The sequence below is a fragment of the Hylobates moloch genome, unplaced genomic scaffold, assembly GCF_009828535.3.
Source record: "Hylobates moloch isolate HMO894 unplaced genomic scaffold, HMol_V3 SCAFFOLD_14, whole genome shotgun sequence".
NCBI classification, from domain to species: domain Eukaryota; kingdom Metazoa; phylum Chordata; class Mammalia; order Primates; family Hylobatidae; genus Hylobates; species Hylobates moloch.
Genome location: NW_026652289.1, coordinates 101362005 through 101375567, shown reverse-complemented (window position 1 = coordinate 101375567; position 13563 = coordinate 101362005). Strand labels below are relative to the sequence as shown.

The 13563-nt window shown below is 33.1% G+C and overlaps 1 protein-coding gene across 11 annotated transcripts in view; it reads right to left on the bottom strand.

Moving 5' to 3' along the window:
• The window catches only part of TCF12 (transcription factor 12), a 372383-nt gene that overhangs the window by 61178 nt on the left and 297642 nt on the right, over positions 1 to 13563 (bottom strand). For 3 of the 11 annotated variants that reach the window (XM_032174719.2, XM_032174720.2, XM_032174722.2), the window contains exon 1: positions 8174 to 8334. The exons of 7 other annotated variants lie outside the window; for them this stretch is intronic. In XM_032174719.2, coding sequence (XP_032030610.1) covers positions 8174 to 8242 — 69 coding nt within the window. In that variant the 5' untranslated portion in view covers positions 8243 to 8334. Of the gene's footprint in view, positions 1 to 8173; positions 8335 to 13563 lie in introns of those variants that run through there. One more of the 11 variants, XM_032174723.2, reaches the window with a different exon arrangement.

Below are 13563 nucleotides of genomic sequence, written 5' to 3'. Positions count from 1 at the left end.
ATAAACCACACAAAGCACGGAAAAAGACTTGCCTTCCCTTACGCAAAAATTTTGAAGTTGTATGGAGAAAACGGTACATTTTAGAGGTAAAGTTTGCTTGTAATGCTATTTTTTTCAAATAGATTTTGAAAACAAAGGACTTTTAAAGGACAGACCTTATAAATGAAAATGGCAAAAAAAAAATCCTACTATATCATTTTTGTACTAACACGAGTTCAAAATTTTCATCATAAGAATGTTTTGAAATATATGGCTTTCAAAGAGGTACATTTACCAGCATTTCTAACACAGGCTAAATAAGCTAAATAACTTTACTTTTGGTATCTTAACTATAGCTTGCAAAAACATAGATGCAATGTTATGAAGCAGCAGTCGTGCCAGTCTTGATTTTTCAGATCAAAGACTTCTTGCGGCAAAGCACAACTGATGTGGTCTCAAAGGCTTTATTAACTCCAGATGTAGGGAAATAGTCAGCCAATTCCACAAAAAGAGCAAGTCTCTCTTAGTTACAATCAGTACTGGCCACAAATTAAAACCAGACTGCTTATGTCATCTGATCACCTGAACACAGATGCCAGTTTTTTTCCCCTAGTTAATGATCTAATCATTGGTTTAAATCTGAAGGATGATTTTGTACCATGACAGTCAATCTTAAAATTAAGAGAAAGGAATATATATGCTTTAAGATGATTAAAATCTACCAGGAGTCAAACTATTTTAAAGAGAATAGAAAAAGGGTAAAATTAAGTAATTTAAGATGTTCTATTAAAATGTGGTAGACATTTTCTTTAGAATTCTATCCTTTTCAGAATGCTAAGCTCACAGTAGAAAATGAGAAGAATGCTTTATATGAGTATTGTCCAATAGGTTTCTGTGATGACGGAAATGTTCTGTATCTATGCTGTACAATACAGTAGCTATCAGTCACATGACTACTGAACACTTGAAATGTGGATAGTAAGTACAATTGAGAAACTGAATTTTAAATTTTATTTTATTTAATTTAAATACCATTTGTGGCTACTGGTTACTATACTGAACAAGGCAGATTTAGATCCTTCTTATCCAGCAGTTTAAGATTGTATAAATTATTGTGAAATATATTCTAGAATTCTTATGCGCTTCAAGGCATACTAAAACCAAAGTCAGACTACATTCTGAAACATTTTGAGAACACGTTCACCTAATCTGGAATAATGAAGTATGGAGAAGGCTATCTACTTTTCTGAACATGGTCTGACACAGAACTAAGTACCAAGATTTCATTATGTTTAGGCTTCTATCAGATCTTTTGTCAAGATGGTTTGAATAGCAGTTCTCTGTAAGTTCCAATATGTTCAGTATCATTAAACACTTTAACACAGGCTAATGTGGGCCTCAAATATGTGAAAGGTCTGTGCCAATAACAGAAATTATTTTCAGCATAATTTACATCAATTTACCAAAGTAACAAAACATAACAAAATTATTTGGCTAACGTGCCCTGCCATCATAATTTTAAAATGAAAATATGATATTATATTGAGGAACATCCACTTTATCTGGTATCTTATATAATTATATTTAGTATTAAACAATAAAAACTTTACAAGATCTAGCTAAGTACCTAAAACCTGAAAAAAAAAAAAAGGTCTAGGTCAATGAAATATTAAAAAAAGAATATCCCAACCCAGGTCAAACCATGTATTAAAAAACTATAATTAAGACTCTAGGCCTATAATTTTAAGAATATGTGCATTTAAGAGTCAGCATTCAAAAAACTAGGTAATTTTGAGATTTTTAGTGTTTAAATTATTAATTTAATTTAAATTGATTAATCTGGGGGGAGGGGGGAGGGACAGCATTAGGAGATATACCTAATGTTAAATGACGTGTTTGTTAATGGGTGCAGCACACCAAACATGGCACAGGTATACATATGTAACTAACCTGCACGTTGTGCACACGTACCCTAAAACTTAAAGTATAATAAAAAAAAATGAAAAAATAAATAAATAAATTGATTAATCTATGCAAGTTCCACACGTAGCAATATATACAACCAATTTCTCTTTCTCAATTTTGTGGGATTGGAATTTAGTAAAAAGAGGCTCTTTTAAGAAGAGTAAATAAAATTTTGCTTTAATAACTATACCCATTTGTATAAGAGTGCTGGGAAGATAATCAGAGAAAATTAAAGACATTTCCTAAAAACCATTTCCCATATATTTTTCTGATTATTTTCAGATCATTCTGATCTGTTATTTTGTATGAATACCGATCTTATATATATATCCTCAGATAAAAAGCATATATCCTTGGCTGGGCGCGGTGGCTCACACCTGTAATCCCAGCACTCTGGGAGGCCGAGGCGGGTGGATCATGAGGTCAGGAGATCGAGACCATCCTGGATAACACGGTGAAACCCCATCTCTACTAAAAATAATAATAAAAAGAAAATTAGCCAGCCATGGTGGCAGGCGCCTGTAGTCCCAGCTAGTCAGGAGGCTGAGGCAGGAGAATGCTGTGAACCCGGGAGGCAGAGCTTGCAGTGAGCTGAGATCGCACCATTGCGACTGCACTCCAGTCTGGGCGACAGTGCAAGACTCCGTCTTAAAAAAAAAAAAAAAAGCATATATCATTAATCTAAATGGTAATATTTAAAAACTTCTCAAACTTACGCCTTCTCACTTTCCTTGTTCCTTCTGTAATCAAAATTTAAACAACGTAATCCCAAAGAAAATAACCTAAAAATCTAGATAAATATTAAAATGACAGTCTAATTTAGTAATTCCCTAATATCTAAGAATATTTCAACAAATGACAGATTTGATAAATAAATATCTCAATGCTTTCAGTATTTTCATATTACATAAAATGGCAAATTCTACCATAAAATCCAATCTGCTACTAGAGTTTTTAATGGTAATCTCAAGCCTGAGGGGGAAAATAATATTTAGATAGTTCCAGTAAAAATACCACAAGAACTGAAACCACAGGTATTATAAAGCAAAACGTCTGAAGTACAAAGACTGACTCAGGCACATACAAGCCATCTCCACGGAAGATTCTTTTTACCTAATTAGCCTGTTAAAAATACAAGTTGAAATTCTGTAAAAGGGATAAATATGTGTTTATATTTTCAGCAGTTTCCTAAGTAAAAGGACCAATATCTCTTTCCAAAAATTTCCAGAGACATGTTTATTTTCCAGGGAAAATAAAATGAAATTTCTTTTCTAACAACAGTAAGAAAAATGAATTCTAGTTTTCAGTACAAAGCATTTTAAAATGAACTGCTTCTCTTACTGTGTAACAAACGCAGGTGAACATTACTGGTTTTCAGCTGTGAGAAAAATTCCTTCTAAGCACATTTAAATTAATCTTAAATTAACATTACTGGGCACATCACTGGTTTTCTAGGTAAATGAAGCACATTTTAGTTAATCTTAAATTAACATTACTGGGCATATTACTGATTTTCTACGACAAGTGCTATCATTTTTCTAATAATCTCAATATTTTTCTTGAATTATGGAATTTCTAAGGGACAGGGTTTGAAACTTGTTTGCTAGAATAATATGCTGAACAAATCAATGACTGACACATTACCTACCTACTTTAAAAAAATTTAGATTCAACAATATTGCACCTGATCCCCTTTGATATACAAGTGGAAAGGAACATCAATTTCTCTCAAAAACATTCATAAAGTTGACCAGTGACAACATACCCTCTAGTATGTAACACTAGCAGGAGCTAGTTCTAACTCACTAGTATTTGGACTCACTTGAGTCAAGAGAAGAAAAACTTCCTTGGGCTCACACACTATAGTCTCAGATATTTTTGGTAAAGGGGAAAAATGTGAAGCAGGTTTACGCTGGAGTCCTTGTCATTCAATGTCTTTAGCATTCTATATTAAGAGATTTTAAAAACGACTTCATGTTTTCCCTATTATAAAAAATGTTAGATTTAACTCTTTTGGGCCCATGGACAGTCTGGAAATTTGAATTAATTTAATTGTATATTCTTCTCTCATGTTAACTAGCAATAAATACCCCAACAGAACACAAATGCAGCTGTATACAGTCACATTGGTTTCTGTTCTTTTATTAACTGAAAATGTTTATTTTAAAAATAAGTCTTACAAGCATTTACAATGTAATTTTACTTACTTGCTACTCTATTTCTTACAAAAAAAAAATTCATTGGTAGGCAGGTGCCAAGACCATGGCTAAACCAATTTTCAGTATGATGAATTCTATTAGAAGAGGAGACTTGCTAAAACATATCTGAAAGTTTTAATTTCAAATTCTTAAACAAAAGTTGATACAAATTTGCTTGACTAACCACACCAGTTAGTATTCATGAAATTGTTACTCTGACCACACATGCAAAAGATTTGTCAGAGTGGCCTAGTGTTCTTCCCAGTTACATTTTCTTTCCCATGTAGTACATATATGTATTTTTACATATCCAAATACACATTGGATCCAATGTAGTATATTTTAATGTAAATGGGTAGTTCGGATAAATTCAGTTTGGCCCTTTGCTATGGAGACTAATTTACATGTCGTTGGATGATATAAAGGAGAAAATGTGCTTTTGGGGGACAGATAGACCTGGGTTCAAATTCTGACCTAGGTGAGGTTGAACCTCATTTTCCTTATTTATAAAAGGAGCTAGTAACAGCTGACTGACAGTGGTTGTGAAAATTAAATCAGATAAACAAAGTTCCCAGCACAGTTCCTCTCACAAAACAGCCCTTACAATCACGTTAGTTTCTTTCTCTTTTTTCCCAGATTCCATTCAAAGAAGCTTAATATTCAAAATGTGTGTCTAGCTTGAATTTTAAAACTTGGATTTCTGTGTTGTTTCTCAGAGGATTAAAATAATTTCCTCGTGCAATGAAAAGGCCATCATGTCTGTTTGTGTGGCAGTTTTTGTACCTGGAATACTCTGTAGCATCTTTAGTCCAAAACTAAGAAAAATGGAGGCAGCTCAGAAAAATGGAGGAAGGCACTCCAGAATCTTAAAAGTAAAAAAAAATTTTCCCCCAAAACTTTTCTTTCCTTTGCTCTCAAGACTTTTTTCTAAGTTACTGTGTAAAGGACAAAATTTATTCAAATCAATGAGAAAACCGAATGCAGGAAGAGTTCTTTATAAAGAAGGAACCTCAGAAACCCACTGTTCTCTCCTATTTTTTATATTTCAAAACAGTATAAAGTGCAAAATAGTTTTAATTTTCATACTTACTGTAAACCCATATTAATACCTTACAACATGATACAGAATACAGCTACACAAAAATTACATATAATACAAAACATTAACCCCTTCTCTTTTTAAGCAGTAGGAAAAACTGCGTTAACATTTTCGGCTTTTCTCTATATGCCCAAGTCTGTTACATACCCAACAATAAAATACTGGCCATACAATTTTAGGTAATAAAATATAAAAAAGTTCTTTGGTCTTTTCCTAGAGTTTGTTCACTTTTATTAAAAGATCTGAAATACCCTTAAATATAGGCAATCAACTCGAAAACTAAAAAAAAATACTGGAAAAAAGGGAAAGGAAGCTTTCTGTTTAAGAGCAAGACCACTTAGGGTTTGTCACTCTCTCATAAAACCTGAAATGGGATGTTAAAAATGAATCAATGTGAACTTATTATTAGCATTTCAAAATATTATTTTGTTCTATCATTTTAAAATAAATCTATAAAATGAGATTAAAGAGTTTAAATTTAACTTATTCACGACAAGAAGTATATTAAACTTCTATAACTTAAGTGAAGACATATATTTCACTTAAGAGTCTAGAAATGTTAATGAAAGTGCTGGTTTTTACTTTAAGGCATTGACAAGCAGACATTTCCCAATATACACTAAAATAATACATTTACATAATCTTGAGACAATGTAATTACATACCACGATTTTCTTATTGAAGAAAACTGAAGTCATCACAAAATAATAATGTTGCTAATGATTTCTAATAATTACTAGAGAATAATTTTAAAAAGTAGAGGTGGGTAAAAATAAAATACATGCAAGTCTAGGGTCTTATGATTTGGAGTACTAAGCCAACATATCATCTCTTTATTTATATATTTTTCCAGAGCATAAAAGTCACCTTTGACCTATATTAGGCACAGACTATCAATTTTTCCAGGCTCTCTACCATACCAGCTATGCCATCTACCATAAGCCTGGAAATACCACTATCAAAGCTCCCCCTAACCCCCTCCCAATGCAGAACAAAGAGAAATATAATACAGTAACCTGTGCTTTCCAAAGAATAAAATCTAAACTCACTTTGAGTTAGTCTGGTTCAGGGTCCTACATAATTAATTTTACTGAACTTATACACGTGCACACACACACACACACACACACACACACACCCCCCACACACATACCCACATACCATCTTCAGACTGTTTTACTTAAAATCAGACACAAAAGAAAATTATTTTCACATTTGAAAGACAGCTGGCAAGAAAATCATATAGAGATTAAATAATTTCAGTCATCTGTCTAAATCTACTTCTTATATTATCCAAAGCTCTGCTTATATGGGCAGCTTGAACATACACTTTTTACTGAGTTTAAAGATATTTTGACTTGCTGATCATGTTTTTTGAAAGCTTATCCAAAAGTTCACAACCAAACACTGGCCCAGTCCAAAGAGCCCTTACTAAAGCAATCAGGGAATGTAAGAGTGCTTTTATTAGTTCTTAGTACCCTAGTTGTAGCCACAGGCTACTTTAAAACATTTCCAAGTGATAAAAAGGGAAGAGACAACCGTATCTAATTTTAAGCCTATTTTAGTAAAATGTAATTGAATATTCTCTATAACTTAAAACATTAACAATAAAAATGCTCCCCCCTCCCCCTTCACTGAGCCCATATATGCATTTTTTCATGAGACACCTGAGGGTAAAATTATTTTTGAAAGATTTAGAAGGAAAAACACTGAGTTTCTGACATAAACCAACACTGTTATTCATTAGTGTACCTTTTAATAATATTTATCAAGTATCTTACAAAGATAGCTCCTATTGAAACTTTCCAAGTTGACTCTTTTTTTTAGAATATATAAAATCCTCTGGCTTATAGATTTTTTTGTAGAAACCCAGTAAATTATTAACATTAGGTAATTAATTTAAAGAATAGAACTCTTGTTTAGCAAAACAAAAAAGTATTATTTTAAAACACCTAGTCATGTGCTTGCTATAAATCAACCAGAAGTACAGTGCATTCTTTGGAAAATGTATAAATGCATTCTTTTAAAAAATAGTGATTTATTTCATGAATCCACGCAAGGTCAAAATTCTAGTTTGATTGGAAACAGATGGTATCCCAGAAAAGTCAGGCTCTGGACCTGAAACTCTAAACAGGAAATACGGCCCTTACTAGCTGACTGCTTCCCTAATCATTACCAGAGCTTCATACTTGTTATTTTTATGAATATCCTAGATGACTTTCATCTTTTCCTTCCATCCGCAAAGCATCAAATAATTCTCAATACATATGTGTGCATATACATATTTTACATAATGATTTGTTTACAATATACGAAAACATAAAAACAAATGTACTTTCAAGCTCATTGCTAGTAAAGATATCAGGCTAATAACAACTCAGAAACTCAAGTTTATTTTCTACACTATCTTAAAAATAAAACGAAAGCCAACAACTATTGAGTAGCTATGTAGCCGACAGGACTTTACTGACACTACTTCTAAAGAAACCTACAATCTAGGCTGGGCGCGGTGGCTTATGCCTGTAATTCCAGCACTTTGGAAGGCCGAGGCGGGTGGATCACCTGAGGTCAGGAGTTCGAGACCAGCCTGGACAACATGATAAAACCGCGTCTCTACTAAAAATACAAAAATTAGCTGGGCATGGTGGCGGGTGCCTGTAATCCCAGCTACTCGGGATACTGAGGCGGGATAATCGCTTGAACCCAGGAGGCAAAGGTTGCAGTGAACTGAGATTGCGCCACTGCACTCCATCCTGGGTGACAGGGCAAGACTCTGTCTCAAGAAAAAAAAAAAAAAAGAAATCTACAATCTAATATATTGCAGAAGAGGATAAAACAAAACCTCACAGATTTTAGTAAAAAGCAATTAATGTATACTGCTTTCCATTAAACAAGTGAGTTAGAAGCTATATGAACAAAGAAAAAGGCTTACCGTTTTCCCATTGTAGTAATACATCAAGGAATTGCTGCCCATTCCAGGGACAGGATAAGCACAATACATGTTGATTTTGAAAATGTTACTATTTGTAGCTAATGCACACAGCTTCTCTCCAAGACATATATCCACACAGGCAAAGGGAGTAAGTCTTCAGTACTATGCATCCACACATGGATCTACTCAAAAGGAACTTATGCAAAATAGGACTGAACCAACTCACAGAGCACAGAGGGAGGGTTTATGCTGTAAGTAACCTCTTTCAATTTCCATCAAGTCCTTGCATTGGTGGAGGACACCAATAAGACAAAATTTGAGGTATTAAAAAAATGCAAGTCACTTTTAAGTGCTAAATAAATATGTCCTGAATAAAAATAACCCAAGGAATTATTAGATTTGTCTCATATATACATATACACACACACAAAGGAAGGCATACTGACAGATTTTCTGCTAATCTGTTTTTAGTTTTAATTAAATTAGAGCACTTGTGGCAGAGAAAACTAGCTTGCTACACCTCCAGCGTTACCATCTGGCATGGTCTAAAGTTGCTTCAACTTTGATAAACACATGATCAAGTAATCAGGAATCGGAAACACTGAATCATGTGTAACAAGAAGGATCTAGACAGTTAAATCCTGTATAAAATCACTTCCTGGAGAAAGCAGACCATCATGCAAATACCTCTTAACTAGCTAGAACAAACCATACTTTAAGTTACAAAAATTATGTTGAGGAAAATTGAAAGGAACACGTTTTATTAAAAAGCTTAGTCTAAAAATCAGATAGATTATCTTGAAAATAAGTTACCTGTTTTTAAAATGGAAACATTTAATAATACAGATTTGCAGTTATAAAGCTCCTTGAATTCTTCATACACAACAGCAATTAAAAGTTTATAATGTCCTGCAATAGGATTGTTCTTAAAAAAAAAAATTCACACATCTTTCATATAAAGTATGAGAGAATAAACTAAACAGTTGCCTATAAGTCTTTCCTCTTTTATTGTTCTTAATACTTTGTATATTCATATTTTTATGCTAATGCTCACATTTCTCAGATAGGAAAAATAAGAAGTGTGGGAATAAATGTCTTACAGACATTTCTAGCTCATACTTGGGTTTGAAGTCAAAAGGTTTTAAAAGTTGTCTACAAAAACATGTGTCTCTCACACAGACACGTTTTGCTATTTAAATGTTTTCCAATCAATATTTTGCTGTAATTACAACCTGGAAAAACAGAATAGCAACTTTCCCTTTTTCTGTCATTTCCCTTCGTCAAAACTTCTTTGTACTATCCTTCTCTCTGTGCCTTGTAGGTTCTAACGGGATTGTATTAACCAGAGGAGAGCTCACAAGCTGCAAAAGGGGGCACATCACTTTTTTTAAAGATACCTTTCCTGAAGCAGAAATCCTCTATGAAATATTCTAGGAATATACTATAAGGGACCCCCTATCCCCCCAACCTCATTTTATTAACATATTGATCAAATTATAGTAACAAAACTAAATCAGACAATAAGGGCAACTAACTTCACAATGTTTTAAAAGCTGATAGTACTGGAACAACAATAAAACCTCCCCACACTCTCCAGATACAGAAAAGGGTAAGCAGCAGCTGCAAAAGAACATCGCTGTACAGCAGACTATTAAAATGCCAGTCTGCGGAGTGGTTTGTAACTTCCTCCCTCCTGAGAGACCACAAAGACCCATTTCAATCCTTGGAGAACTGTGTAAAAAGCTTTGATTTACAATTAACAATAGCACGCCTTAAAACCATTCAAGTAAATTTTAGTCTCTTCCATACACAGTCTTCTCTACTGACAGATCGGCTACTCTCAAAACAAACAAAAAAGGAAAATCAAACAAAATCGAATCAAAATTTTCTTTTTCTATTAATTATTAAAAATAACTTTTCAACAGAAATTGAGGAGGAATAGGGAGAAGAGGGGAGCCACAAAGCACTGACAATACTTCAACATTTTTATAATCATCGCTTCAATCTGAGAAAACTTTTTTTATATTGGTTAAAAAACATCCACCTATGACAGTTAAGCCCATTTCTCTGATGCCTGGCAGAAAACAGAGAGGGTACTTACTACGTTGTTTGATAAAACAAACATCATAATGTAAACCCAACTAAGCAACCTTGGTTATTAAAGGACAATGAAAATTTTAATATTTTAACATCAGTTCTTTATTTTAGAGACAATTATATGATAATCTGAAGAGAATAAACATACATTCAGATAAAAAAGAAATTCATTGTAAAAGCCAAATAGTATAATCAAACTTCTTTAATGGAAAAAAACACAGTTACTTTTGTACAAACCTCATCAGTTTATTAAACACCTAGGTAAGATTTAGTGTTAAACATGAAACCTGAATGTGAAACATAATTTCTAAAGAGAGTTGAGTAACTAATTAAAAGCTTTTGCTTCTACTTTTCATTATTCTCCTAAAAAATGTAAATATAAAACTTGTACATGCGTAGGTAAGACCTCCCCCGCCAATACAAACCATAGTCACTTGGTATATACTACTGCCTAAATTGAGCGTAGATATAAAAACTTAAAACAACAACAACAACAACAACAACAAAACTCTATGCCTGTATCTATAATTATATGATATTAAAATCTCGTTTTTCAAAAACAGTAAATCATCAACAAAACTGGTGGCAATCTACATAAAATGCCCCTATGTTCTACTTGTGGGCTGTGGAAAAGTCTTTTAAATTTGTTGCTCCAAAACAGCATTTTTCTTGAAGTCTGCCTTTCCCCCCAAAAAACTAAAACTGTTTGATGTAGATGGTCATTGCTTGATTGCCATTATAAATTATCTTGTACAATAAAATCTTTTTTTCTGCTCCCAATTTTTAAAAAATTAATTTAATCTATGCAACAGCTGTAGCACAATTTCTTGTGCTAAGGAGAATCATATTACAGGAAAAAAAATGCATATAGATGGATCAAGTGCTGCTTTAGTAAATGCAGTTGTTTAATCTTTGCTTTTTTTTTTTTAAAGGAACATGTCAAGGGTTAATCCTGTGACTCAGTCTGACAAAACGAGTCAGCTGGAGACGGGGCCAATTTTTAAACCTGATTTCAGACAGGCTGCCTGCATAGGAGCTCTGAACTGTCGTGCACTTTTTATCCAGAACTGTTTCCACCCACAGCTCTACATAATCACTTATGTGTTACTCTAAGATTATGTGATTTGACTCAATATTCATGCCACCTAGTTCAACAATATAAAAAAATCACCAAGTTTTACAGCAAGATAGGAATCATTGTACACAATAGCAAAATGATTAATGAAAATGCCAGAGGACCCTGAAAAAATACATAACTTGGAGCCATACACCTTTCATTAGCAAACTGATGATTCCTGGTTTAAAGATTATTGCATTTCACCAATTTTCAAATATGCCTTTTCCTCCCAAATGTTATCAGGATGTTATGTTTGCTGCTATTCCAGTAGTCATTAAGCACAGACCTAAACTAGGCAAGAAAAAGCCATAATGTGCTTTGCCTAAACAAGTTACTTCTTCACTGACGATACAGGAAAAGATGTTTTCAAAAAGTCTACCAAGTAAGAGCTCTCTGGAAACTTCAGTTTAAATTCCGGCTTCCATGCGAAATTTCCCTCTTCCATGTTACTTTTCTATTGATTGGGAAACAGATCTTCCTTGGAGAGCTATATAAAATTTCTTAGAGTTATCCACGCGGTATTTTTATCTACTTTAATAGCTCATTTTTATCCTGATATTTGGATCACTATAACAGTTATAGCTATTTTTAAATGATCCGTCAGCAAGAATGTTTCTAAAGGTAACATAAAATTCTAAATAGTTTTTGAAAGAAAATGTTTAATTGAAGTGAATTATGTATCTTGAATTAGTTAACATAGGCCAGTTAGTGGTTAATCTTACTGTATATTCTTCTAAAACAAACAGGCAACATTCCACTGTCCCAAAAGCTAGAAAATCTGGCTGGAAAAGTAAACCTAAAACCCACTCATAATATTCCTCATGAAAAGTTTCAACATTATTTCTAAGTGAATCAAATCTTGGAAAACAGACTTTCAGAGTAATAAATGAAGCCAAACTTAAAAGCTGACATGTGAATAACTCCACGAATGAACTCTATATTTTCCTAAAGGATGAACTCAGTAAATAATAAATTATTGGCTGCAAGGGAGGTAGGAGTGAGGACAGATTTAAGAGGATAGTGAGAGAATCTGTAAGCGAATCAATTCAAAGCAAAAGAACCTTCCCCAATGCCTCTTCTTCCTCATCTACCTTGTAAAGAGATGACATGTGAGTGAATGCTGCCTCTCAAATGTGCAGTATTTTAGTTAGCCTTGCTAATTAAGTCAGACATCAAAATTCCAGGTTTTCTATCTGAACATTATATTGCAGACTTCTCCGGTAGTATATGCTACTTTGCAAATATGTTCAGAAAGTTGTTCTTCTGGTTTTTCTAATGTCCTCACATTTTAGAAAATTTACTTCTGCAAGAAAATCAAGAATATAAAACTCCAGTGAAATAATGCATCATTTTCAAACCAATCCACTAGCATTCAATGCATATTATTTAAAGTTAATAGTGTTATTGATCTAAAATCAATAGTGCATCTTTTAATTCAACAATCACTCCCATCTTGCTGATACCCAGTCTATCAGTAAAAAGGCTTCCAATTATTATCTTTCCACTGTATGAAAATCTTAAAAATCAAAGACTTGATTTTTGTGATCTTTACTCAAGTGGCACTCCATGAAAAATCTGTTTCAATTAAGCCTTAATTGTGATTACCAAAATCTTAACCAAACCAATAACCAGTAGATATTAAAGATTAGTCTGAGTACTGGTAAACAATTTATTTGGATATCAACACATATAAATATACATTTCTCAACACAGTGTAAAGACACATGCTAAAATTCATAAAATAGCGTCTGTCTCAGATACAGGATATCAGATGTCATACTGTTTCTTTACAAATATCTCAAGTCTAAATTGAGTTTTAGAAATGCTTAATGATTAACAAAATAGAAAACACCTACCTATATAGCCACTGGAAACAATCACCACTGTAAACTGCATTTTTAAGGCAAAAGAACAATTAATTTCCTTTTGACAACCATATGACTATAATGAGGATATGTAAAAACAGCCATACCTCCTGGAGAAGAAAGCAAATAAATCTCTTTCTGAGGTGAATAAATTGTATCCCTCCGACATCGACATGAACAGAACTGACAGATCATACAAAGCTTCTAAAAGGCAATCATTAGATAACCCTTCAAATGAGACAACTATATAATTACTGAGAATATGTAAAATCTGAAGCAAATTGCATGTTTCTTTTGATCACAAACTCACA